General features: G+C 43.5%; 2 protein-coding genes across 2 annotated transcripts in view; both read left to right on the forward strand.

Moving 5' to 3' along the window:
• Nucleotides 1-1,005: 1,005 nt before the first annotated feature.
• On the forward strand, nt 1,006-12,841 carry LOC117528765 (interferon a3-like; the record flags this gene model as incomplete). The annotated part of the gene is made up of 6 exons (XM_034191395.1): nt 1,006-1,128; nt 4,231-4,308; nt 5,404-5,556; nt 5,648-5,722; nt 6,398-6,483; nt 12,796-12,841. Coding segments are annotated over exons 1-6 (561 nt in total), but the record flags the coding sequence as incomplete, so codon positions are not given.
• Nucleotides 12,842-17,562: 4,721 nt separating this feature from the next.
• LOC117528766 (interferon alpha-17-like) overlaps nt 17,563-25,958 on the forward strand; it is a 36,192-nt gene continuing 27,796 nt past the window's right edge. The window contains exon 1 of the mRNA XM_034191396.1: nt 17,563-17,635. Coding sequence (XP_034047287.1) covers nt 17,563-17,635 — 73 coding nt within the window. The remainder of the gene's footprint in view (nt 17,636-25,958) is intronic.

Here is a 25,958-nt window from a genome sequence, read left to right on the forward strand (position 1 = left end):
TGGAGGAACACTGTGCTGCCATCCAAATATTAATAAAACAAATTTCGCAGTCACATGAATGATTTCAAATGAAATGCAGCAAACCTTCAGTTATTCTGTGACAGTCGTGATTGATTTATTGATTGATCTTTACTGTAGTCAGACAGGAGCAGCACGGTGTCTTACTGGTTGGCACTGCTGATGGTCTCAGGTTTGCTTCTGACTTGATCCTTTCTGTTTGGAGTCATTTGCTTGGGGTCACTCCAGTTGCTCAGACTTCCTCCCACTTCCAAAGACATGCAGGTCAGGTGAATTGATGAGTGGGTGTGAATGTGTGAATGTGTTTGACTACATGTGTTGGCCCTGTAACAGGCTAGTGCCCCCCCCCCCCCCCCCCCCCCCATGAGTATAGACTCGAATACTCAGCGGTGTGTCAGACAGTCGCCTGGGCAGAGTGAACTGCTGGGTAAGTAAAATGTCAGTAAAATAAATAAAAGGATACAGACCTATTTACATGTCATATAAAACAAATAATTTGTTCAATGGAAAGAATATTTTCATTCATTGAAAGATGGAGCGTACCACTCATTATGTATGATCCATCTTCCAACTATTGCAAATTCTGACCAATGCACAAATGGAAAACTTTTATTATTTGTATATTAGAAAATGGATGGATAGATGTACCTTGAGTTCTCAGTTAAGTGGTTTAAAATAAATAAATAAATAAATAAATAAATAAATAAATAAATAAATAAATTAATTAATTAATTAATTAATTAATTAATTAATTGATAAATAATAATAATAACAATAATAATAACAGACCACACCTGTCTAGGTGTGGTCTGAATGACAGGAATGTCGTGTGGAAAGTGAGAGTGGAAAGAAAGAGGACACAATGGGACTTTCTGACTTTCACTCATTTAGTGTTTTCCTTTTCCAGTCTGGAATAAAAAGCCGTACTCTCAGGTAGGTCTGCATATCACTTTGTGTTCCACTGGAAGCTTCAACATCATTGTCATTATGGTCCACTATGGCACTGTGCTCTTCTTCCTCTGCAGCACCATGACTTCTGCCTTCTGCTGTGACTGGCTGCGACACTACGCTCATGTGAATGAAAGGTGTCTGACCCTACTGAATGAAATGGTGAGTTATTTTTCCGACAACATTACTGCAATTGTTCATAATTTAACTGTAGGCAGTTTGCATGCTGTAGAGGTAAAAACTAAACGGGTCTGTGCAAGAATGAGACATGAATGAAAAACTTTATTTATGGACTGTGAGAAAAATGTTCTTTTATTAGATGTTATAATCCAGCACATTTGTAAAGTCAGAACCAGGCTGTGGTGGGAGAACACGTCCCCGTCCTTGACTTGGGGCCCACAGCTCGGATCCTTCTTATCACATACGGAGCTGTTACTCCCACTGCATTCCACACTAATGCTTACGTTATATTAGGACACTGTAATTACATTAGGTTAGGTTAGGTTATGTTTGGCTTATGGTAGGGTCAGGTTATCTTAGGTTAAGGTTAGGTTTTTAAGGCATGGGTTAGGTTGCGGTTAAGTTATGATAGGTTTGTGTGAAGCAAAATTATGATTAGGTTAAAGTTAGTTCATCTTAGGTTATGTTTACGATATTTTAGGTTAAGTTTAGGTAAAATTTGGTGTAGTTTATCTTGGTTTAGGATTAAATTGTTATTGGCATAGAAGTAGAGAGACTGGAATGCCAACTCAAGATCTCATTCCATTGAGTTCTGTTTGTGAGTTTGCGACCCCAAGATTTCAGCCACTCGGCCACAAGAGTTGGGGTAATTTACTACTGGTTGTCTGCCAGCAATAACACCAGATGCGCTTTTTCTTGCGTTTTCTGCCGTGGCTTCAACAAGTTATCCCCTCGAAGTATGTTCAAAGTGTAGCTTGAAAGAAGTTTTTGTTGATTTTAAATCATATTCAGGACAAAACATGATAACATTATTGATAAGAGCCTGCAGACTGTCATCAACTGTGGCGGAAAATCCCGGTCAATAATAATTAATTATTTATCAAACGTATAAAAATACAATAAAAGTACACACCATTCATCATTTTAAAAAGCATCATAGTAAAATTCAAATATAACCATGTAAAACTCAAATAGCACAGTAAAAGGCATCAAACACCAATCAATAAAAATCAAACACCATAAAATAATCACAGTATTCCTTTGAAGTAATAACACTTGGAGTATTTATCACATGATGAAGAAGGCTGTTCCACAAAGTTACCACTAAATATAAAATATTTTCTTGAGTCATATCTGCACCTCAAAAATGAGAGAGTGACCTCTAAAACATCAGTAAACTCTATTTTGGAAAAAAAAAATAGTCTGAAAAAACTATTTATATATATATATATATATATATATATATATATATATATATATATATATATATATATATATATATATATATATATATATATATATATATATATATGGGGAGAATTTTAGTCAGTCCAATGGCAACATGCAGAGATGTGTGCGATATCAGAAGGTTGCCGGCCTCACTGCAGCAATTACTATTTTTTTCCAAGGATTTCAAAGAAATATTGGCTGGCATCAATCTTGGAGATCCTGATATTGTTCCAGAAGAACCATGTTCTTTTGCTGAACAACAAAACTCATTGTTTAGAACAATTCACATTTTATTTTCAGTCATAAATTATTTTGATATCAATCAATCAATTTTTTTTTTTATATAGCGCCAAATCAAAACAAACAGTTGCCCCAAGGCGCTTTATATTGTAAGGCAAGGCCATACAATAATTATGTAAAACCCCAACGGTCAAAACGACCCCCTGTGAGCAAGCACTTGGCTACAGTGGGAAGGAAAAACTCCCTTTTAACAGGAAGAAACCTCCAGCAGAACCAGGCTCAGGGAGGGGCAGTCAACATGATGAAATATGCATATGCAATATTTCAGTCCACACAAATCAAAGAAAATATGAGAGGCATCATGAAGGACCTGACACCTGCCTTCAGTTTCTATCAAGCTGCCAAAACTGTGGAAAAATCACCAGCAAGCCCAGCGGGTTTGAATGATATTACAAAATTACATGAAGGTTTTGTAGTTTCAGAACTGCGCACATTGTTAGTTCTTGCATCATGAAGAGGTCCAGGATATCTGGGATCAACCGCGAGGCCTCACAGGCGGCATTCTACCAGACGGCGGCTGACAGGATGACGCAGGTGACCAGAAACTTGCCTTGTTGCTAATCGACTGCAAGATGTATATTTTATATAAGATATATTTTAGCTGAATCGTTCCCGACGTGTGGGATACGTGGGTTATATCTTGATCTTTCAAACTAACCGGTTCTTTGCAAATCTTTGCAGCAATAACAGCGTAGCACTGATGAAGCATTTTTATTCTAAGAGCAGTGCGAATTTGTGAGCGATAATCGGGGCAGCTACAAAATGTAAGGCTCGATAAAATATTCAGAATAATTGATCAAAACCTTTAACCTTATTTTGTGATGTTTGATACCGTCGAGTCTCAGCAGAATATTGGAGTTTATAATACCTGTGAACGAAGCGCGGGCTGCGGAGCAAAAGACCGGAAGTGAAGAACCCCAAGTCTTCTCGCGCATGCGCGGCACAACCTCAGCCCCCAAGATCAGGAGTTGGCGTTCCATGTCTCTACTTCTATGTTACTGGCTAGGTTTAAGTTTAATTAGTTATGCTGTCTTTGGTTAGGATTAGGTTATTTTAGCCACTGAAGCTTGTAACTCCTTCAGAGTTGTCATGAGTGTCTTGGTGGCTTCCCTCACTCATCTCCATTGTGCATATTCACTCAGGTTTTCAGGACAGCCCTGGGCTAGACAGGTTTATGTCGTGTCATATGTTTACATATTTATTCATTGACGATGTCTGACGCTGATCGCGGATGCGCTTCCACCTTAAACAGGCTGATGTTCAGGTTTATTGGGGCTGCAGTGTGGCTGTGAGTCAGTCATCAGACTCTGCAGATTAACTGATGTCTACCAATGAGACAACTGTTGAAATATTTCTAGTCCCATGTTATTATTTGTTAGCATTATTACTTAAACCTGATGAACATATTTTCACTAAAAACAACAAAATAAACAAAACAAAACAAAACAAACAAACAAAAAAACACAAGTAAAGTTGGATGTGAAGCTTCACAGTGATACTGTGAGTTGAAGGTTTTTGATTTTAAACATTGACTCTTTTCTTTTTCTGTTTCAGGGCCGACAGCCAAGTGAGCACAGGAGGAGTCCAGTTCCCTTTCCATCCAAACTCTACGCAAATATTTCCAATGCCAAGGTACCAGACACTCAGTCTGTCAGTCAGTCAGTGAATCAGTCAGCCAGGCTGTCAGTCAGTCAATCAAACAGTCAGTGAATCAGTCATTCAGTCAGTCAGTGAACCAAACAGTCAATCAGTCATTGAATCCATCAGTCACTGAATTAAACAGTCAGTCAGTGAATCAAATAGTCAATCAGTCAGTGAATCAGTCAATTAGTCAGCGAATCAAACAGGCAATCAGTCAGTCAGTCAGTCGACAGACTTACTGTCAGTCAATGAATCAAATAGTCAGTCAGTCAGTGAATCAGTCAGTCTGTCAGTCAGTCAGTCAGTGAATTAGTCAATCAGTCAGTCAGTCAGTCAGTGAAACAAACAGTCAATCAGTCAATGAATCAAACAGTCAGTTCGTCAGTGAATCAAACAGCCAATCAGTCAGTAAGTCAACTGATGTGCTGTCAGTCAATTAATCAAATAGTCAGTCAGTCAGTGAATCAATCAGTCAGTCAGTTGGTCAGTCAGTCAGTAAAACAGTAGGCCAGTGAGTCAGCCAGTCATTCAGTAAGTCAGTTGGTTAGTGAATCAGTCAGTCAGTCAGCCAGTCAGCCAATCAATCAGCAAATCAATCAGTTAGTCAACCAGGCAGTCAGCCAATCAGTCAGTGAATCAAGCAGTAAGTCTGTGAGTGAATCAATCAGTCAGTCAGTCAGTTGGTCAGTCAGTCAGTGAATCAGTAGGTCAGTTAGTGATTCACGCAGTCAGTTGGTAAATCAGTCAGTGAGTGAATCAAAAAGTCAGTCAGTCAGTAAATCAAACAATGAACCAGCCAGTCAGTCAGTGAATCAAACAGTCAATCAGTCAGTCAGTTAGTCAACCAGGCAGCCAGTCAGTCAGTCAGTGAATAAAGCAGTCAGTCATTCAGTGAGTGAATCAACCTGTCAGTCAGTTAGTCTGTCAGTGAACTGGTCAGTCAGTCAGTCAGTCAGTATGTGTCTGGGCCTGTCCATTGTCATTTGTATTTAGGTGGGGTGTTCGTCTGGCTACGAGACAGAGTTTTCATTGAATTTTAGGAGTGACCAATTACATATTCAACCAAAATATTTTCTGTCATTTCAGGCAGAAACCAAGCTGCTTTTTATAAGAGACAATCTTGAGCAGATCCTACATCTTTATCACTCTGATAACCTGTCGTCCAGTCCTGAGGACAGAAGCAAGATTAAAAAATTGCTAGAGTGTATCTCCAGACAGATTGAAGGACTCAAAAGCTGTGTAAGTAAACAGACACATACAGACAGACAGTTGGACAGAGATACATACAGACAAACAGCTACAGACCAATTCACTTTTATTTTTTCTTTAGGTTTCTGTTTATAGAACATCAAACAAGGAACTGCGAAGATACTACAGGAAACTACGCAGGCGTACCATGTGCTGTGTAAGTATGCATTAAGTACTCTGATACATTGTTTAAGTACTCTAATGTACTGAGAAAGTACTGTAATGTACCAAATAAATACTCTATAATGTACTAAGTACTCAAATGTACTTTTTAAGTTCTGTTAATGAAGGTTGTGAGTCCTCCTGGGGGATGAAATGTTGAATGAGACAGGCAGACGATAAGGTTAGGGTTATTATTATGTTCTAAAATTTACAGGTGATGCTTACACAGTATGTTCTACTATTTACAGGTGATGGTTAAGCATTTTGTTCTAAAATTTACAGTACATGGTTAGGGTTAAACATTAAGGGTTAAATGTTATGTTCTAATATTTACAGGTGAAGATTAAGCATTATGTTCTAATATTTACAGCATAAGGTTAGGGTTAAACATTAAGGGTTAAATATTATGTTCTAAAATTTACAGTATAAGGTTTTGGTTAAATGTTATGTTCTAATATTTACAGGTGAATGTTAAGCATTATGTTCTAAAATTTACAGTACAGGGTTAGGGTTAAATATTGTGTTCTAAAATTTACAGTATAAGGTTAGGGTTAAATATTATGTTCTAATATTTACAGTGTAAGGTTAAACATTATGTTTGAACAACCACCAGTGATTTAAACTGTGGTAGTAGTACTGATGTTGTACTGATTGTTGTATTTTTGTACAGGGAAGTGGTCCTGCACACAACGAGCTGATCCGGAAAGAAATTAAACTTCACCTGCAACGGCTGCACATCCTCGTCAATTCCATGGTGTAACATGCATAACTGATGTTACTTTAATTACATGGAAGTTTCTGTGAAATTTAAAAACCAGTGTCATGATAATGAAACTGGATTTTGTATATTTTTCACAAGATATATATATTTTTTATCACTGTTACACTGTTCTATTTTTCACATTTACATTTATTATGAAGACAGATGTGGCATGCTTGTCATTCAAACAATGTCATGTTTTCTATGACATTATTTATTTATTTATTTATAAATTATTTATTTATTTATTTATTTATTTATTGTTTGTTTGTTTGTAGTATTGAAACATATCAGTTGTGTATGAGTATGCTGATTTTTATATTTGCAAAAATGAAGCTGACTGCAATAAATATTTTTTAATACACCTATTTTATCCTATTTAATTTTGTTGTCAAATCAAAAACAACATAACAAAGACTATTATTACTGTTGTTGTTAATTGTATCATTACCAGTGTTGGGAAAGTTACTTAAAAAAAATTATTAGTTATAGTTATTAGTTCCTTCTCCCCAAAAGTAACTGAGTCAGTAACTGAGTTAAATTATTAATTATTATTAAAGTAAAGCATTATTAAAGTAATTAAATACTAGGGAAAGTAACATTTGTGTTAATTGTTTTAATGTCATTGAATTCTTGCACGTACCAATTAGGTATGTGTGAGTATGTATGCAATTGTGTATATATAGCTGAAACTAGAGTATAGGTTATGGTCGGTGGTCAAGCCACAGTTACTAAATCACTTTTGAAGGTAATTGGCTAGTCCAAACTAGATGAGGTGTGTGTCTAATTCCTTAGTATCCAGAGATATGTAGTCTAATAGTAATTTTTTCCAATATGCATACATATTCAACCCCCCCCCCCCCCCCCCCCAAAAAAACAACATCATTGTGTAAAGGATCTTACCATGTGGGCTCAGGAACACTTCAAAAAGCCATTGTCAGTTAACACAATTCGTTGCTACATCTACAAGTGCAAGTTAAAACTCTACCATGCAAAGCGAAAGCCATACATCAACAACATCCAGAAATGCCGCTGCCTTCTCTGGGCCTGAGCTCATTTGAAATGGACAGACGCAAAGTGGAAAGTGTGGTCTGATGAGTCCACATTTCAAATTGTTTTTGGAAATCATGGACATTGTGTCCTCCGGACAAAAGGAAAAAGATCATCCAGATTGTTACCAGCACAAAGTTCAAAAGCGAGCATCTATGATCGTATGGGGGTGTGTTAGTGCCCATGACATGGGCAGCTTACACATGTGATGGCACCATCAATGTTGAAAGGTACATCCAGGTTTTGGAGCAACACATGCTGCCATCCAAGCAACATCTTTTTCAGGGACGTCCCTGCTTATGTCAGCAAGACAATGCCAAGACACATTCTGCACGTGTTACAACAAAGTGGCTTCGTAGTATAAGAGTGCAGGTATTAGACTGGCCTGCCTGCAGTCCAGACCTGTCACCCATTGAAAAGGTGTGGCACATTATGAAGCTCAAAATACGACAACGGAGACCCTGGACTGTTGAACAACTGAAGTCATACATCAAGCAAGAAGGGAAAGAATTCCACTTACAAAGCTTCAACAATTAGTGTCCTCAGTTCCCAAATGCTTACTGAGTGTTGTTAGAAGGAAAGGTGATGTAACACAGTGGGAAACATACCACTGTCCCAGCTTTTTTGAAATGTGTTGCAGACATCCATTTCAAAATTAACCAATATTTGCACAAAAACAATAAAGTTGATCAGTTTGGACATTAAATATCTTGTTTTTGTGGTGTATTCAATTGAATATAGGTTGAAGAGGATTTGCAAATCATTGTATTATGTTTTTTTATGTATTAATTTACATTTTACACAACGTCTCAACTTCAATGGAATTGGGTTGTAGAATGATCTTTTAACATTGAATGTTTTAGGGGCCCTTAATGCAGGTTTTGTTACAATGTTGGAATGGGCCCTATAGTCAAATCCCACAATATCACACAGGGGTTCAAAAGAGATTGCATGACCCCATTGTCCCGGCGGTGGCATTTCTGGATGTTGTTGATGTATGGCTTTTGGTTTGCATGGTAGAGTTTTAACTTGCACTTGTAGATGTCGCGACAAACTGTGTTAACTGACAATGGTTTTCTGAAGTGTTCCTGAGCCCATGCAGCAAGATCCTTTACACAATAATGTCGGTTTTTAATGTAGTGCTGCCTGAAGGATCAAAGGTCAAAGCATTCAGTGTTGCTTTTCAGCCTTGTCACTTACAGTAGTGTTCAGAATAATAGTAGTGCTATGTGACTAAAAAGATTAATCCAGGTTTTGAGTATATTTCTTATTGTTACATGGGAAACAAGGTACCAGTAGATTCAGTAGATTCTTACAAATCCAACAAGACCAAGCATTCATGATATGTACACTCTTAAGGCTATGAAATTGGGCTATTAGTAAAAAAAAGTAGAAAAGGAGGTGTTCACAATAATAGTAGTGTGGCATTCAGTCAGTGAGTTCGTCAGTTTTGTGGAACAAACAGGTGTGAATCAGGTGTCCCCTATTTAAGGATGAAGCCAGCACCTGTTGAACATGCTTTTCTCTTTGAAAGCCTGAGGAAAATGGGACGTCCAAGACATTGTTCAGAAGAACAGCGTAGTTTGATTAAAAAGTTGATTGGAGAGGGGAAAACTTATAAAATTATAGGCTGTTCTTCTACAATGATCTCAATGCTGTAAAATGGACAAAAAAAAAAAACAAAAAAAAAAAAACAAGAGACGCGTGGAAGAAAATGGAAAACAACCAGCAAAATGGATAGAGGAATAACCAGAATGGCAAAGGCTCACCCATTGATCAGCTCCAGGATGATCAAAGACAGTCTGGAGTTACCTGTAAGAGCTGTGACAGTTAGAAGACGCCTGTGTCAATCAATCAATTTCAATCAATTTTATTTATATAGCGCCAAATCATAACAAACAGTTGCCCCAAGGCGCTTTATATTGTAAGGCAAGGCCATACAATAATTACGTAAAAAACCCCAATGGTCAAAACGACCCCCTGTGAGCAAGCACTTGGCGACAGTGGGAAGGAAAAACTCCCTTTTAACAGGAAGAAACCTCCAGCAGAACCAGGCTCAGGGAGGGGCAATCTTCTGCTGGGACTGGTTGGGGCTGAGGGAGAGAACCAGGAAAAAGACATGCTGTGGAGGGGAGCAGAGTGAAGCTACTTTATTTGCAAGAATCCCCTGCAAAGTCCCTCTGTTAAATAAAAGACATGTGCAGAAGAGGTTACAATTTGCCAAAAGAACACATCAACTGGAGAGAAATGGAGGAATATTTTGTGGACTGATGAGAGTAAAATTGTTCTTTTTGGGTCCAAGGGCCGCAGACAATTTGTGACACGATCCCCAAACTCTGAATTCAAGCCACAGTTCACAGTGAAGACAGTGAAGCATGGTGGTGCAAGCATCATGATATGGGCATGTTTCTCCTACTATGGTGTTGGGCCTATATATCGCATACCAGGTATCATGGATCAGTTTGGATATGTCAAAATACTTGAAGAGGTCATGTTGCCTTATGCTGAAGAGGACATGCCCTTGAAATAGGTGTTTCAACAAGACAATGACCCCAAGCACACTAGTAACCAAGCAAAATCATGGTTCCAAACCAACAAAATTAATGCCTCGCAGATGTGAAGAAATCATGAAAAACTGTGGTTATACAACTAAATACTAGTTTAGTGATTCACAGGATTGCTAAAAAAGTAGTTTGAACATAACAGTTTTGAGTTTGTAGCGTCAACAGCAGATGCTACTATTATTGTGAACACCCCCTTTTCTACTTTTTTTTACTAATAGCCCAATTTCATAGCCTTAAGAGCAGGGTCGGACTGGGAACAAATTTCGGCCCTGGCATTTTTCCTCTGGACCAGCCCACTATTGGCCCGACGAATCCACCACCAAACCGAACCCACCCACCCGTCCATACCGAACCCCCAATGAACAAATACTATACACCTAAACACCATGAACACACACCTAAACACACACTTTCACTGTCATTTCACCTTGATCATGGTACAAAACGGAAGCAAAAGCACACAAGCCGAAAAAAGCTTTTGTGTCTCCAGTGTGTGTGAGAGAGAGAGAGAGAGAGAGAGAGAGAGAGAGAGAGAGAGAGAGAGAGAGAGAGAGAGAGAGAGAAAGGTAATGTGTGTGTGAGAGAGAGAGAGTGAGAGAGAGAGAGAGAGAGAGAGTTCTATAATGATTACGCTATATAATGCTAACGAGAAGCTAACCACTGCTAGGATTCACACAGAAGCAAATTAAGGAGCTGAAGTCTGTAGCTGTTGCATTTAAAGACTAACAAAAGTAAAGCACAGTTAATTATTAATTATATTATTATATATTATTATTATAGGTCAGGAATCTGGATTATAGCGTCACAAGTCCAAGTTTCATATAGCCTAGAGCAGCGGCCCGCAAGCTTTTTGCACCACGGACCAATTTTCATGTAATGTTAAAACAACATTTTTGCAGACCAATATAGAAAAAACTATAAACAATGTGTGTAAAAAATGCGTGAGTGGAATGGTAATTTCAAGCGCTCCAATGGGCGTCATAGATCTGTAAATTGTGTTTTCATGATCACAAAACGAACATTGCTGTAGTAGTGCAGCAGATAACCAAAACAATTGTTCAGTTTGTGATAAAAGCATGAAATGTGGCACACGTATTCTAAATTAACTAATGTTTATTTTCAGATATGGAGACATCCTGGAGGTGACCTCTAATGAGCTACAGGGGTCAATAAAGAATTACACAGGGGTCAAAATATAAAAATTCTCCAATCATGTTGAAAACTACGAGGTCTGTGAGAAAAGTATTGTACCTTTTTATTTTTTTCAAAAACTATATGGATTTGATTCATTCAGTCAGGTTTTAGAATTCATCATAGTACAGAAACAGTATTAGTGAAGGTTACAAATGATCTTCTTATGGCCTCAGACAGTGGACTCATCTCTGTGCTTGTTCTGTTAGACCTCAGTGCTGCTTTTGATACTGTTGACCATAAAATTTTATTACAGAGATTAGAGCATGCCATAGGTATTAAAGGCACTGCGCTGCAGTGGTTTGAATCATATTTATCTAATAGATTACAATTTGTTCATGTAAATGGGGAATCTTCTTCAAAGACTAAGGTTAATTATGGAGTTCCACAAGGTTCTGTGCTAGCACCAATTTTATTAACTTTATACATGTTTCCCTTAGGCAGTATTATTAGACAGCATTGCTTAAATTTTCATTGTTACGCAGATGATACCCAGCTTTATCTATCCATGAAGCCAGAGGACACACACCAATTAGCTAAACTGCAGGATTGTCTTACAGACATAAAGACATAGATGACCTCTAATTTCCTGCTTTTAAACTCAGATAAAACTGAAGTTATTGTACTTGGCCCCACAAATCTTAGAAACATGGTGTCTAACCAGATCCTTACTCTTGATGGCATTACCCTGACCTCTAGTAATACTGTGAGAAATCTTGGAGTCATTTTTGATCAGGATATGTCATTCAATGCGCATATTAAACAAATATGTAGGACTGCTTTTTTGCATTTGCGCAATACGAGGGCTGTCAATAAAGTATAGGTCCTTTTTATTTTTTTCAAAAACTATATGGATTTCATTCATATGTTTTTACGTCAGAAATGCTTGAACCCTCGTGCGCATGCGTGAGTTTTTCCACGCCTGTCGGTGACGTCATTCGCCTGTGAGCACTCCTTGTGGGAGGAGTCGTCCAGCCCCTCGTCGGAATTCCTTTGTCTGAAAAGTTGCTGAGAGACTGGCGCTTTGTTTGATCAAAAATTTTTCTAAACCTGTGAGACACATCGAAGTGGACACGGTTCGAAAAATTAAGCTGGTTTTCAGTGAAAATTTTAACGGCTGATGAGATTTTGAGGTGATACTGTCGCTTTAAGGACTTCCCACGGTGCAAGACGTCGTGCAGCGCTCTCAGGCGCCGTCGTGAGCCTGTTTCAAGCTGAAAACCTCCACATTTCAGGCTCTATTGATCCAGGACGTCGTGAGAGAACAGAGAAGTTTCAGAAGAAGTCGGTTTCAGCATTTTATCCGGATATTCCACTGTTAAAGGAGATTTTTTTAATGAAAGACGTGCGGACGGGTCCGCGCGTCGTTGATAACCATTTGTAAAATCCAGGCGGCTTTTGATGGCTTTCAGTGGAGTGAGTATATGAGAAATTGTTTAACAGCAGGACATGTTCCAACTTGTCCTTAAGGCTTCCAACAGAGGTGTTTTTCCTGTGGCGGAGCGTCGCGGCGGCTGCGAGCCGACGCTGCAATCCGTCCGCACGTCTTTCAGTAAAAAAATCTCCTTTAACAGTGGAATATCCGGATAAAATGCTGAAACCGACTTCTTCTGAAACTTCTCTGTTCTCTCATGACGTCCTGGATCAATAGAGCCTGAAATGTGGAGGTTTTCAGCTTGAAACAGGCCGACGACGGCGCCTGAGAGCGCTGCACGATGTCTCGCACCGTGGGAAGTCCTTAAAGCGACAGTATCACCTCAAAATTTCTCATCAGCCGTTAAAATTTTCACTGAAAACCAGCTTAATTTTTCGAACCGTGTCCACTTCGATGTGTCTCACAGGTTTAGAAAAAATTTTGATCAAACAAAGCGCCAGTCTCTCAGCAACTTTTCAGACAAAGGAATTCCGACGAGGGGCTGGATGACTCCTCCCACAAGGAGTGCTCACAGGCGAATGACGTCACCGACCGGCGTGGAAAAACTCATGAATGCTCACGAGGGTTCAAGCATGTCTGACGTAAAAACATATGAATGAAATCCATATAGTTTTTGAAAAAAATAAAAAGGACCTATACTTTATTGACAGACCTCGTATCTCTAAAATTAGAAAGGTCTTGTCTCAGAGTGATGCTGAAAAACTAATTCATGCATTTATTTCCTCTAGGCTGGACTATTGTAATTCATTATTATCAGGTTGTCCTAAAAGTTCCCTGAAAAGCCTTCAGTTAATTCAAAATTCTGCAGCTAGAGTACTGACAGGGACTAGAAGGAGAGAGCATATCTCACCCATATTGGCTTCTCTTCATTGGCTTCCTGTTAATTCTAGAATAGAATTTAAAATTCTTCTTCTTACTTATAAGGTTTTGAATAATCAGGTCCCATCTTATCTTAGGGACCTCATAATACCATATCACCCCAATAGAGCGCTTCGCTCTCAGACTGAAGGCTTACTTGTAGTTCCCAGGGTTTGTAAGAGTAGAATGGGAGGCAGAGCCTTCAGCTTTCAGGCTCCTCTCCTCTGGAACCAGCTCCTAATTCAGATTAGGGAGACAGACACCCTCTCTACTTTTAAGATTAGGCTTAAAACTTTCCTTTTTGCTAAAGCTTATAGTTAGGGCTGGATCAGGTGACCCTGAACCATGCCTTAGTTATGCTGCTATAGACGTAGATTGCTGGGGGGTTCCCATGATGCACTGAGTGTTTCTTTCTCTTTTTGCTCTGTATGCACCACTCTGCATTTAATCATTAGTGATTGATCTCTGCTCTCTTCCACAGCATGTCTTTTTCCTGGTTCTCTCCCTCAGCCCCAACCAGTCCCAGCAGAAGACTGCCCCTCCCTGAGCCTGGTTCTGCTGGAGGTTTCTTCCTGTTAAAAGGGAGTTTTTCCTTCCCACTGTCGCCAAGTGCTTGCTCACAGGGGGTCGTTTTGACCGTTGGGTTTTTTCCGTAATTATTGTATGGCCTTGCCTTACAATATAAAGCGCCTTTGGGCAGCTGTTTGTTGTGATTTGGCGCTATATAAATAAAGTTGATTTGATTTGACGTTTTTACGTCAGCCAAGCTTGAACCTTCATGCGCATGCGTGAGTTTTTCCACGCCTGTCGGTTGTGTCATTCGCCAGTGGGCAGGCTTTGAGTGAGCACTGGTCCACCCCTCTCGTCCTTGTTTCATTGGGAGGAAATGGCGGAATGATTTGGGCTTTTTTTCCATCAGAATTTTTTCAGAAACTGTTAGAGACAAGCAGCTGGAAACCATTCGAAAAATTTATCTGGCTTTCGGTGAAAATTTTACGGGCTTCACAGAGAATAAGGACTGTTACTACAGCTTTAAGGATGCCCCACAATGGCGCACGACGCTGCCCTGCTCTCCTCAATTTCTCTTATACTCACTGGGCTGGTAAGCATTGAAAGCCGAGATAGGCATGTCCCAACTTGTCCCCTGGCACTCCGAAACGGAGGTGTTCCTTTGTCTCGCTCGATCAGCGAATCGGTCCTGACGCGCGAAGCCTCTACGCGGATTTCCATGACAAAATCTCTTGTTAAAAGTGAAATCTGCTGGAAAATGGCTGATGTCCAGCTCTTGTGATAACCAGAGAAATTGCTCACAATGGTCCCAGCTCCACACAGCCATCCGTTTAGAAATGATGTGGTGTTTCCTGCCTCTCGATGGCGGCTCGGAGCGCGGCGCGCCGTGCGCCATTGTGGGGCGTCCTTAAAGCTGTAGTAACACTCCTTATTCTTTGTGAAGCCCGTAAAATTTTCACCGAAAGCCAGATAAATTTTTCGAGTGGTTTCCAGCTGCTTGTCTCTAACAGTTTCTGAAAAAATTCTAATGGAAAAAAAGCCCAAATCATTCCGCCATTTCCTGACAATGAAAATCCGACGAGGGGGCTGGACCACTCCTCCCACAAGGCGTGCTCACAGGCGAATGACGCAACCGACAGGCGTGGAGAAACTCACGCATGCGCACGAAGGTTCAAGCTTGGCTGACATAAAAACATATGAATCAAATCCATATAGTTTTTGAAAAAATAAAAAGGTACGATACTTTTCTCACAGACCTTGTATACCACACTATTTGTGTGATCATAAGGATTCCAAAAATGTATAGTTTGGGCTATCCATGACTGAATGTTCTGGAGTTATGGGGTAAAAACAGCAAAAATGGTGACAAAGGTCAGTTTCAGTTTGTACAAGGGTGAAAAGTTGAAGTTACTTCAGTGTTGGTAAAAAGTGATGCAAATTATTGGTTGAGTGAATAGGATTAATACATGGAATAGTTTTGACTATGTCAAATGTTGGTCTCCAAAGTAAAGGTCAAACAAGGTTGAGTGTGCATATCATGAATGCTTGGTCTTGTTGGATTTGTGAGAATCTACTGGTACCTTGTTTCCCATGTAACAATAAGAAATATACTCAAAACCTGGATTAATCTTTTTAGTCACATAGCACTACTATTATTGTGAACACTACTGTACGTGTAGAAAGTTCTCCAGATTCTCTGAATCTTCTGATTATATTATGGACTGTAGATGATGGAATCCCTAAATTCCTTGTAACTGAACGTTGAGAAACATTGTTCTTAAACTGTTGGGACTATTCTTTCACACAGTTGTTCAGAAAGGGATGGTTCTCACCCCATCTTTGCTCGTAAACGGCTGAGTCTTTTGGGGATGCTCCTTTTATATCCAAACATGACACTTGTTTCCAAATAGGTGATCTTTGAGCATTCATCAACTTTCGCCGTCTTTTGTTGCCCTGTCCCCACTTTTTTGAAATGTGTTGCAGGTATCCATTGCAAAAAGAGCAAATATTTGCACAAAAAATAAATAAATAAATAAAGTTTACCAGTTTGAACATAAAATATCTTGTCTTTGTGGTGTATTCAATTGAATATAGGTTGAAGAGGATTTGCAAACCATTGTATTCTGTTTTTATTTACATTTTACACAACGTTCCAACTTCATTGGAATTGGGGTTGCAGTATTTGAACTTTTTTTTCTCACTTGGTTTCGATGGAATATTTGAGGTGTACTTTGTTAGTAATAATAGAATAGAATAGAATAGAATAGAATAGAATAGAATAGAACAGAATAGAAAATGTTCAATTGGAATTGCACAAAAGTACAACAAAACTGAGGTAGAGCCTCTCATTTCAGTGCTGTTTAATAGACACTATAAAAACAAATAACAGACAGGCACAATATAAGTTTAAAAAAGTTTAAAAGCTATATAATTAACACTAAAGAGTACTGCACATCTGCATTGAGTGTTCAAGTATTATCAGATTTGTCCAGCATTCATTGGCAAGATTGAGATGGTTTGTACATGTGCAGAGGAGGGACCCAGGGTATATAGGGAGAAGGATGGCGCCACCAGGCAGGTGTAGAAGAGGAAGGCCAAAGAGGAGATTTATGGATGTGATGAGAGAGGACATGCAGGTGGTTGGTATGACAGAGGAAGTTACAGAGGACAGGGTGAGAGCTTAACTGTCAACCTGCTGTGGCGCCCCCTAAAGGGAGCAGCCAAAAGAAGAAGATTTGATGCACAACCTCTGTACCATCCGCTGCGGGTTTGTGCACTCATGAGTGCAGAGGAGAGTGCAGAGTGATTGCCATTACGATGGGCGAAGGTAGGTGGGTAGTTGAGAGGATGGAGAGTGGGGGCTCGCTCCAGTCTGGTCCCATGGGCCCACGGGATCATAGGTTTCAAATCTCGCAAAATCTCGGAGAGGTGGCTGCAGAGTGAGATGTCAACAGACTCACTGGTCCTTTTGTTGTGAACAAAGTGGTAAACCCGACAGCAGTCCAGCTATGTCTGCCTCCTTCCCTACGGATTCATCCAGTCTTTCATGTGTCCTCAAGCCTGTACACACAAGTGATCTCTGTCCTCCTGGACCCTCATCTCCTCCTGCCCGGATCGTCGATGGCCATCCCGCCTGGACCATCAGCCAAATCCTGGAAGTCCAACACAGGGGTCAGGGTATCAGTATTTGGTGGACTGGGAAGGGTACGGCCGGGAAAAGCGCTCCTGGGTGGATCCTGGACCCCTCTCTCCTGCAGGAGTTCTACCGACTCCATTCTGAAAAGCCTGGTAAATCGCCAGGAGGCTCCCGCTGGGGGAGTACTGTTGTGGGCTGCCTTTCTCTGCCTCTCTGCCTCCGTTCTCTCTCCTCTTGTGTGTTGTTTGTCTGTTTTCCCTCCAGGTGGTGCGCTGCAGAACCGAGGAGCACCTGTAACTCATCATCTCCTCGCACCTGAGGCTCATGGCTCATGACTGCAGCTCCGGGCTTTCCACTGCTACAAGCGGGCCCTGTGTCTGCTCTGCAGGCACCAGCTCCAGCTAGTGAGTGCCAGTCTGCACCACACTTTCAAATATGAGAGTGACTGGGGCACATTTGATTACGATACTTTAAAAGTCAAATGACAAAATAGAAGTTATAATAAAATAAAATAATAATAATCAGTGTTGCCACAGTTACTTTGAAAAAGTAATCCGATTACTGATTACTCTTTGAAAAAGTTAGTAAGTTAGATTACTAGCTACTTTATTAGCACCTGCTGCCGAAAGTAACTAAAGTAACTAAGAAAGATAATAATGATAATAATAGTGTGTATATGATAACAAGAAGCTAAACAATTTATAAATACATTAAGACAATTAACATAAAAAAATTACATAATTAATAGTTCCTCTTCTAAAAACTGTTGACGTCTAAGGTTCTACAACAGTCTGGACTCACACACCATTCCTGTCAGGGTTTGGATTTATGTTTTGTGTTTGGTCTGTTTTGCTTTGTTTAGTTATTATATGAATTAATTAATATTAATTATAATATATATATATATATATATATATATATATATATATATATATATATATATATATATATATATATTATAATAATATTAATTATATTATTATTATTATTTTGCTTGGTTAGTTTTTCTTGCACGTGTGTTCTTTTGCTTCATGCTTGGGTTTTCTCTGTCTCTATCTCTTTGTCTTCCACTTGGTGCTTGGTGGTGGGCGTTTCACTCTGTCTGGGCACACCCTTGTTCTGGTGCTTTCCACGTACACCTGTTCCTAATTTGCTGCTCATCACCTGGATGTCTATAAGGCTCACTGGTTCCACTAGTCCTTCGCCAGATCAATGCGATTTGTGTCTTCTTTCCAGCTCTGTTTGTGTGTTTCCTAGTCCTGTTTGCCTCGTCGTGTTTTTGATCACTTGCCTGTTTAGCTGACTCCATCTTTGCCTGATGTTTTTTGTACTGCTGCTTGTTTTGGACTGCCTTTAAGTGTACCGACCTCTGCTAAGTACCTCACTAAACCTTTCTGAACCACAGAACTACTCGTCTGAGTTTTGCATTTGTGTCCAACAATTCCTGATCATCAAGTCTGATAGATTGATCTGGGCAGCCATGGACACAGCAGACTCAGATGCATTTCAGCGGGCGGTACGCACCACAGTCAGCAGCTAGCGCTACAGGAGGATTAGCTAACCATGCTTAGGTTCAGAATTAATGAGCTGGCTAAATGCCAAGACCTGGCCCGGCGCCAGAAAAAAATATTAAGGGGGCAATGAGTTTATCACACGGGGCAAGGTCGCCCCCCCCCCCCCCCAAAAAAAGTGCGCACCGGATTGGACGTGCCTCTGAGCGTGCCTAATGAATTGGGTGCGCTCCTGGAAAGCTCGTGTATTTAGGCTACACCGCTGTAAGAGACTGACTGAGTAAGAGTAAAGAGTGATGACAGTATTTTTTTAAATTATTATTTGAACAAATAGACCCTCGGTCAAGTGATCTGCATACCACAAAACCAAGCCAACAACTGATCTGAGAAACGACACGAGACAGTAGATTAACCCCACATACAGCCCTCCATCACAAGCGCAAACACAGCGCAACTAGGCATGACAGTCACACAACGGGTCAAAGATAAACCTTTCATGTAGATATATTTACAACAATAAATAACTTTAAAATCTGTCATGCGGGTGACTGGCCGTGAACGGAGGGACTAAGAAAATGCATACCGCACGACAACAGCATGTTATTTGCATTATTATCACTTTTTACTGAGATACACAACACGTAACTCGTACATAAAAAGTTGGCTCACTTAACTTTTGTCGTGTCGGCTCTCGGCTAGCTGGCGGGCGCTGCTCTCCAATTTAGCCAGTCCGTCCTCATCAAGCTGCCCGCGGACAGTTCTTGGGCTGCGCGCTATGACGTCATTTGTTTAAGCATAGCGGGCAGGTATAGCCAGGTACCATCGACGTAAATCTACGATACTGGCCCAGCAACGCTCCGGTAAAGTGATAATAATATTGAATAACTAATATTTTGCTGTATTTTCCAGTATTTCTTTTTCTTTCTTTTTTCTTTTTATTTTTTTGATAACTCTCACATCCGAGGCGCCAGGTCTGGCCAAGACTCATTCATGTCCTCAGTAAGCACTAAGATGCAGCAGCTTTTGTCCAAATTGGATCATCAGGCCAGCCCAGCTATGGCTACCGGCACCTCCCTTCCAGGTTTGTCAGCAGCAGCACCGGCTTCCATACCGTACCTGGGTTTTGCAATCAGCTGTCTCGACCAGAACAATTCTCTGGAGAAACGGGTGACATCAGACCCTTCATCACTCAGTGTGAGCTGCACTTTGAACTCATGTCATCAATGTAGTATTCATGATCACTCACCTGACCGGTTGAGCTTCGGCATGGGCCATGGCATAGTGGAGCTGTCAGTCTGTTTCCTGCACATCCCTTAGTGCCTTCATGATGGCTCTGCAGCAGGTATTCCAGCATATATTCTCAGGGTGCGAAGCAGCATGCTCATTGATGAAGCTGAAGCAGGGCAGTTGCCACATCGCAGACTATACCATAGACTTCCGCATTTTGGCACAGAAGAGTGAGTGGAATCCAGCAGTGCTCCTCGATGTGTTCTTCCAGGGGTTAGCCAAAAACATCCAGGATCAACTCATCACCATAGAACTCCCTGAAGATCTCAATCAACTCACTGCACTAGCAATCCAGACAAACTGTTGACTGGCGGATTGCCCTTGTCAGAAGTTCGTCTTCCTGTTCGCCGATCTCCCATGCCGCTGACCCACGCTCCCTCTCCCACTCTTCCCCTCACTTTTTCAATTTTTCAATTTCAATTTCAATTTATTTCAATTTATACGGTGCCAAATCACAACAGAGTTGCCTCAAGGTGCTTCACCCAGGTAAGGTCTAAACAGAAACAATTCACAGAACAATTCACGGACAAATATACTAGAAATGCTGTTGGTGCACAGGACAGGAGGGTCGCCAACACAAATACAACTCCCATCTCTTTACGGAGCTGCACCTTAAACAGAGAGAAAAAACAGAATCAGGCATCAGAAAGACAAGAAATTCTGTATAATTTGCCAGCATTAAACAACAAGAAAAACAGAAGAAATACTAAGGTGATTGCTGGCCACTAGCCCTAAGCTTCACTGAAAGACCCAGAATTTAGGTAAAGTTGAGGCCGCGGCACAGTCCGTTTCCTAATAAAATGAATTAAAAGAGTAAAAAGCATAAAACAAAACTGTACCAGTATGCTAGCCATACGAAAGGGAAAATAAGTGCGTCTTTGTTGTGAAAGTGTAGGAACACGGACCCACAACAGGGGGCGTAAATGAACGGGCAATGGATAAACCAAACAGTAACAATTTAATGTTGTAAATTGTGCATAACGGAATACAGACAATAACAAGTTTGGAACTACAGTCAATTACACGTTGGGTGACGTGTGGGCAGGCTCGAGGATAGGAGATGCCCGTCCAGAACCGAGCCGGATCCCACACGGCCCTCACCGCCAACAGATCTGAAGAACACCGGAGCCGCCAAGTCCTGAGTCCCCAGGTGGCCACCGTCTCCAGCTGTCAGACCTGGCACTGCTGGCAGAGAACAAAAACAGCACAGGTGAGTGTGAGTACGCACACACAGTAATCCCACAGTCTGTGTTCTTTTGGGAGGGAGCACCTCCACCTCCAATCACACACTCGTGCAGCTCCTGTCTAACCACTTATCTGGTTGGGGTGTGAAGTGAAGCCGTCGCTGATCACACCAAACGCCAATCCCACAGATAAGGCAACACCACAGGAAAACGGCTGCAAAAGAGTTCAGACTGTTATTCAGTTTTAAGTCAGCAGAGAAATTACCTCCAAGGTAGCTGATATCTCGGCGGGGAGGTGGAGTTGCAGTCCGGCCTTTATGGTGGTGGTGATGTGATGTGGATGAGTGACAGCTGGTGCTGATGACGAGTGACAGCTGTCACTCCCGGGTGCTATGACGCCCTCTCGTGCTTGAAGACCGCACTTCAAGCAGGGCGCCATCTGGTGGTGGTGGGCCAGCAGTACCTCCTCTTCAGCGGCCCACACAACAGGACCCCCCCCCCCCCCCCCCAACGGGCACCTCCTGGCGCGCGACCAGGCTTGTCCGGGTGCCGCCGGTAGAAGTCGGCCAGGAGGGCCGGGTCCAGGATGAAGCTCCTCTTCACCCAGGAGCATTCTTCGGGTCCATACCCCTCCCAGTCCACCAAATACTGGAACCCCCAGCCCTTCCGACGGACGTCCAGGACCTGGCGCACGGTCCAAGCTGGCTCCCCGTCGATGATCCAGGCAGGAGGCGGCGCCGGTCCGGGGGTACACAGGGGTGAAACGTGGTGAGGTTTGATGCGTGACACATGGAAAACCGGGTGGATCCGCAGCGAAGCTGGCAGCTTCAGCTTCACTGCGGCTGGACTGAGGATTTTGAGTATGGTGAAAGGTCCAATGTATCTGTCCTTTAACTTCTGGGATTCCACTTGCAGGGGAATGTCTTTTGTGGAAAGCCAAACCTCCTGCCCAGGCTGATACGTAGGGGCCGGGGCACGCCGGCGGTCTGCATGGTTCTTGGCCCTCATCCGGGCTTTGAGCAGGGCAGAGTGGGCGGTACGCCACACCCGACGGCACCTTCTCAGATGGGCCTGGACCGAGGGCACCCCGACCTCTCCCTCCACTAGCGGGAACAATGGGGGCTGGTACCCCAAACACACCTCAAACGGGGAGAGGCCGGTAGCAGACGATACTTGGCTATTATGAGCGTACTCGATCCAGGCCAGATGGTTACTACAGGCCGTCGGGTGCGCGGAGGTCACGCAGCGGAGGGCCTGCTCCAATTCCTGGTTCGCCCGCTCTGCCTGTCCGTTCGTCTGAGGATGGTACCCGGACGAGAGACTCACGGTGGCCCCAGTTCCCTGCAGAAACTCCTCCAGTCCTGAGAGGAGAACTGAGGACCGCGATCTGAGACAATATCCGATACAATCCCATGCAGACGCACGACGTGGTGGACCAGGAGGTCTGCAGTCTCCTGGGCCATTGGGAGCTTTGGGAGGGCCACAAAGTGGGCCGCCTTGGAGAACCGGTCCACTATCGTGAGGATGGTAGTCATGCCCTGGGATGGCGGAGGCCCATGACAAAGTCCAGGCCGATGTGAGACCAGGGGCGATGAGGCACGGGCAGAGGCTGGAGGAGGCCTTGGGCCTTGTGGTGGTCGGCTTTGCCCCTGGCACAGGTGGTGAAGGCCTGGACATACTCCCGGACATCGGCTTCCATAGACGCCCACCAGAAGTGCTGCTGAACCACTGCCACGGTCCTTCGCACCCCTGGATGACAGGAGAGCTTGGAACCATTACAGAAGTCTAGGACCGCAGCCCTGGCCTCTGGTGGGACGTACAACTTGTCCTTCGGACCTGTCCCCGGGTCTGGGCTCCGTTCAGGGCCTCCCGGACGGTCTTCTCCACGTCCCAGGTGAGGGTGGCCACGACAGTGGACTCGGGGATGATGGTTTCTGTCGGGTCTGACAGCTCGGTCTTGACCTCCTCTTCGTGCACCCGGGACAGGGCATCAGATTGTTGGTTCTTTGTCCCGGGGCGGTAGGTGATCCAAAAGTCAAAACGCCCGAAGAACAGTAACCAGCAGGCTTGCCTGGGATTCAGACGCCTGGCAGTCCGAATGTACTCCAGGTTCCGATGGTCCATGAAAACCGTAAATGGTACCGATGCTCCCTCCAACAGGTGTCTCCACTCCTCAAGAGCCTCCTTCACTGCAAGAAGTTCCCGATTGCCGACGTCATAGTTCCTTTCAGCCTGGGTCAACCTGCGGGAAAAGTAGGCACATGGATGGAGAACCTTGTCGGACTCCCCGCTCTGGGATAGCACAGCTCCTATCCCTGAGTCAGAGGTGTCCACTTCAACTATAAACTGGAGCTTGGGATTGGGCTGCACCAGAACTGGTGCAGTCGAGAACCGGCGTTTCAACTCCCTAAACGCGGCTTCGCACCGATCCGACCAGGTGAAGGGGACTTTTGTGGAGGTCAGGGCTGTCAGGGGGCTAATTACCTGACTGTAGCCCTTGATGAACCTCCGGTAGAATTTTGCAAAACCGAGGAACTGTTGCAGTGTCCTACGGTTTGTTGGTTGGGGCCAATCTCTCACCGCCGCAACCTTGACCGGATCAGGGGCGACGGAGTTGGAGGAGATTATGAACCCCAGGAAGGACAAAGAAGTGCGGTGGAACTCGCACTTCTCGCCCTTCACAAACAGCCGGTTCTCCAACAACCGCTGCAGGACCTGACGTACATGCTTGACATGGGTCTCAGGATCCGGAGAAAAGATGAGTATATCGTCCAGATATACGAAGACAAACTGATGCAGGAAGTCCCGCAAGACGTCATTAACCAACGCTTGGAACGTCGCGGGCGCATTGGTGAGGCCGAACGGCATGACCAGGTACTCAAAGTGACCTAACAGGGTGTTAAATGCCGTCTTCCACTCGTCTCCCTCCCGGATCCGAACCAGGTGATAAGCATTCCTAAGATCCAATTTTGTGAAAATTTGGGCTCCATGCAAGGGCGTGAACACTGAATCCAACAGATGTAACGGGTATCGGTTGTGAACCGTGATCTCGTTCAGCCCTCTGTAATCAATGCATGGACGGAGTCCGCCGTCCTTCTTGCCCACAAAAAAGAAACCAGCACCCATCGGGGAGGTGGAGTTCCGGATCAACCCGGCAGCTAACGAGTCCCGGATGTAGGTCTCCATTGATTCGCGTTCCGGACGTGAGAGGTTGTACAGCCTGCTGGACGGGTACTCAGCGCCCGGTATCATATCAATGGCACAATCGTACGGACGGTGCGGGGGCAGTGTGAGTGCCAGATCCTTGCTGAAAACGTCAGCAAGGTCATGGTACTCGGCTGGCACCGCCGCCAGATTGGGGGGGACTAAAACTTCCTCCTTAGCTGTCACACCGGGTGGAACCGAGGATCCTAAACACTCCTGATGGCAGTTTTCGCTCCACTGAACCACAACCCCAGACGGCCAATCAATCCGGGGATTGTGTTTTAACACCCATGGAAAACCCAAAATCACTCGGGAGGTAGAAGGTGTTACATAAAACACAATCTCCTCCCTGTGATTTCCAGACGCAACCAATGTCACTGGCTGTGTCTGGCATGTGATTAGTGGGAGAAGGGTGCCATCTAGTGCCCGTACCGACAATGGTGACGGTAAGGCCACTAGAGGGAGCCCAACCTCCTTTGCCCATCTGCTATCCAGCAGATTCCCCTCCGACCGCGTGTCCACCAGTGCTGGGGCGTGAAGGGTTACATCCCTACTCAGGATCGTGACTGGGATGCGTGCAGATTTTCGGGGTCTCCCTGCGTGGGTATTGTGACCCACCCTTAGCCCAGTCTCTAAGGACGAGTGCTGCTGTATTGACCGTTTGGGGCATTTTTTCTGTGTGTGCTCGGTTGAGCTGCAGAGAAAACACTCCCCACGGATCAGCCTCCTTTGTTGCTGATCTGATCGCCTTTTGGCCCTGCTCGTTTCCATAGCAACGTCAGCAGGGGGAGCTGTCGTCACGTGGAGTGCCCTGGCTGTGGAGCGTGGGGAAGACGGCTCCCTTTCGGACCCGGGAGGAAGAGGGACGGCTTGTGCCTGACCACGCCCTTCGTCTCACTCCCGTCTGTGTTCTGTTAATCAGTTGTCTAACCGTATAACCGGGTCGATAAGCCCATCTAAATCCCGCGGCTCATCCTTCGCCACCAGGTGCTCCTTAAGGACCAGGGACAGTCCGTTTACAAAGGCGGCGCGGAGCGCAACAGCATTCCAGCCGACTTGCGCTGCTGCGATGCGGAAGTCGACTGCATACTTCGCTGCGCTCCGACACCCCTGTCTTATCGACAGCAGCACGCTTGAAGCGGTCTCACCTCTATGAGGGTGGTCGAACACCTGTCGGAACTCCCTCAGAAACCCAGCGTATGTTGTTAGGAGCCGTGAATTCTGCTCCCAGAGTGCCGTAGCCCAGGCGCGTGCCTCTCCTCGAAGCAAATTTATAACGTAAACCACCCGGCTAGCGCCTGACGCGTACATGACGGGACGCTGTGAAAAGACGAGCGAGCACTGCATCAAGAAGTCCGCGCATGTCTCAACACAGCCTCCGTATGGCTCCGGAGGGCTTATGTATGCTTCAGGGGAAGGTGGGGGGTTCGTTGAACGACCAGTGGAATGTCTGTTTCTGATATTCGGTCAGCAGGAGGAGGTGCTGTAGCAGCGCCCTGGGCATGCGCTTCCACCTGGGCGGTGAGAGCCTCCATCCTTCG

Source organism: Thalassophryne amazonica, chromosome 16 (genome assembly GCF_902500255.1).
Source record: "Thalassophryne amazonica chromosome 16, fThaAma1.1, whole genome shotgun sequence".
NCBI lineage: Eukaryota > Metazoa > Chordata > Actinopteri > Batrachoidiformes > Batrachoididae > Thalassophryne > Thalassophryne amazonica.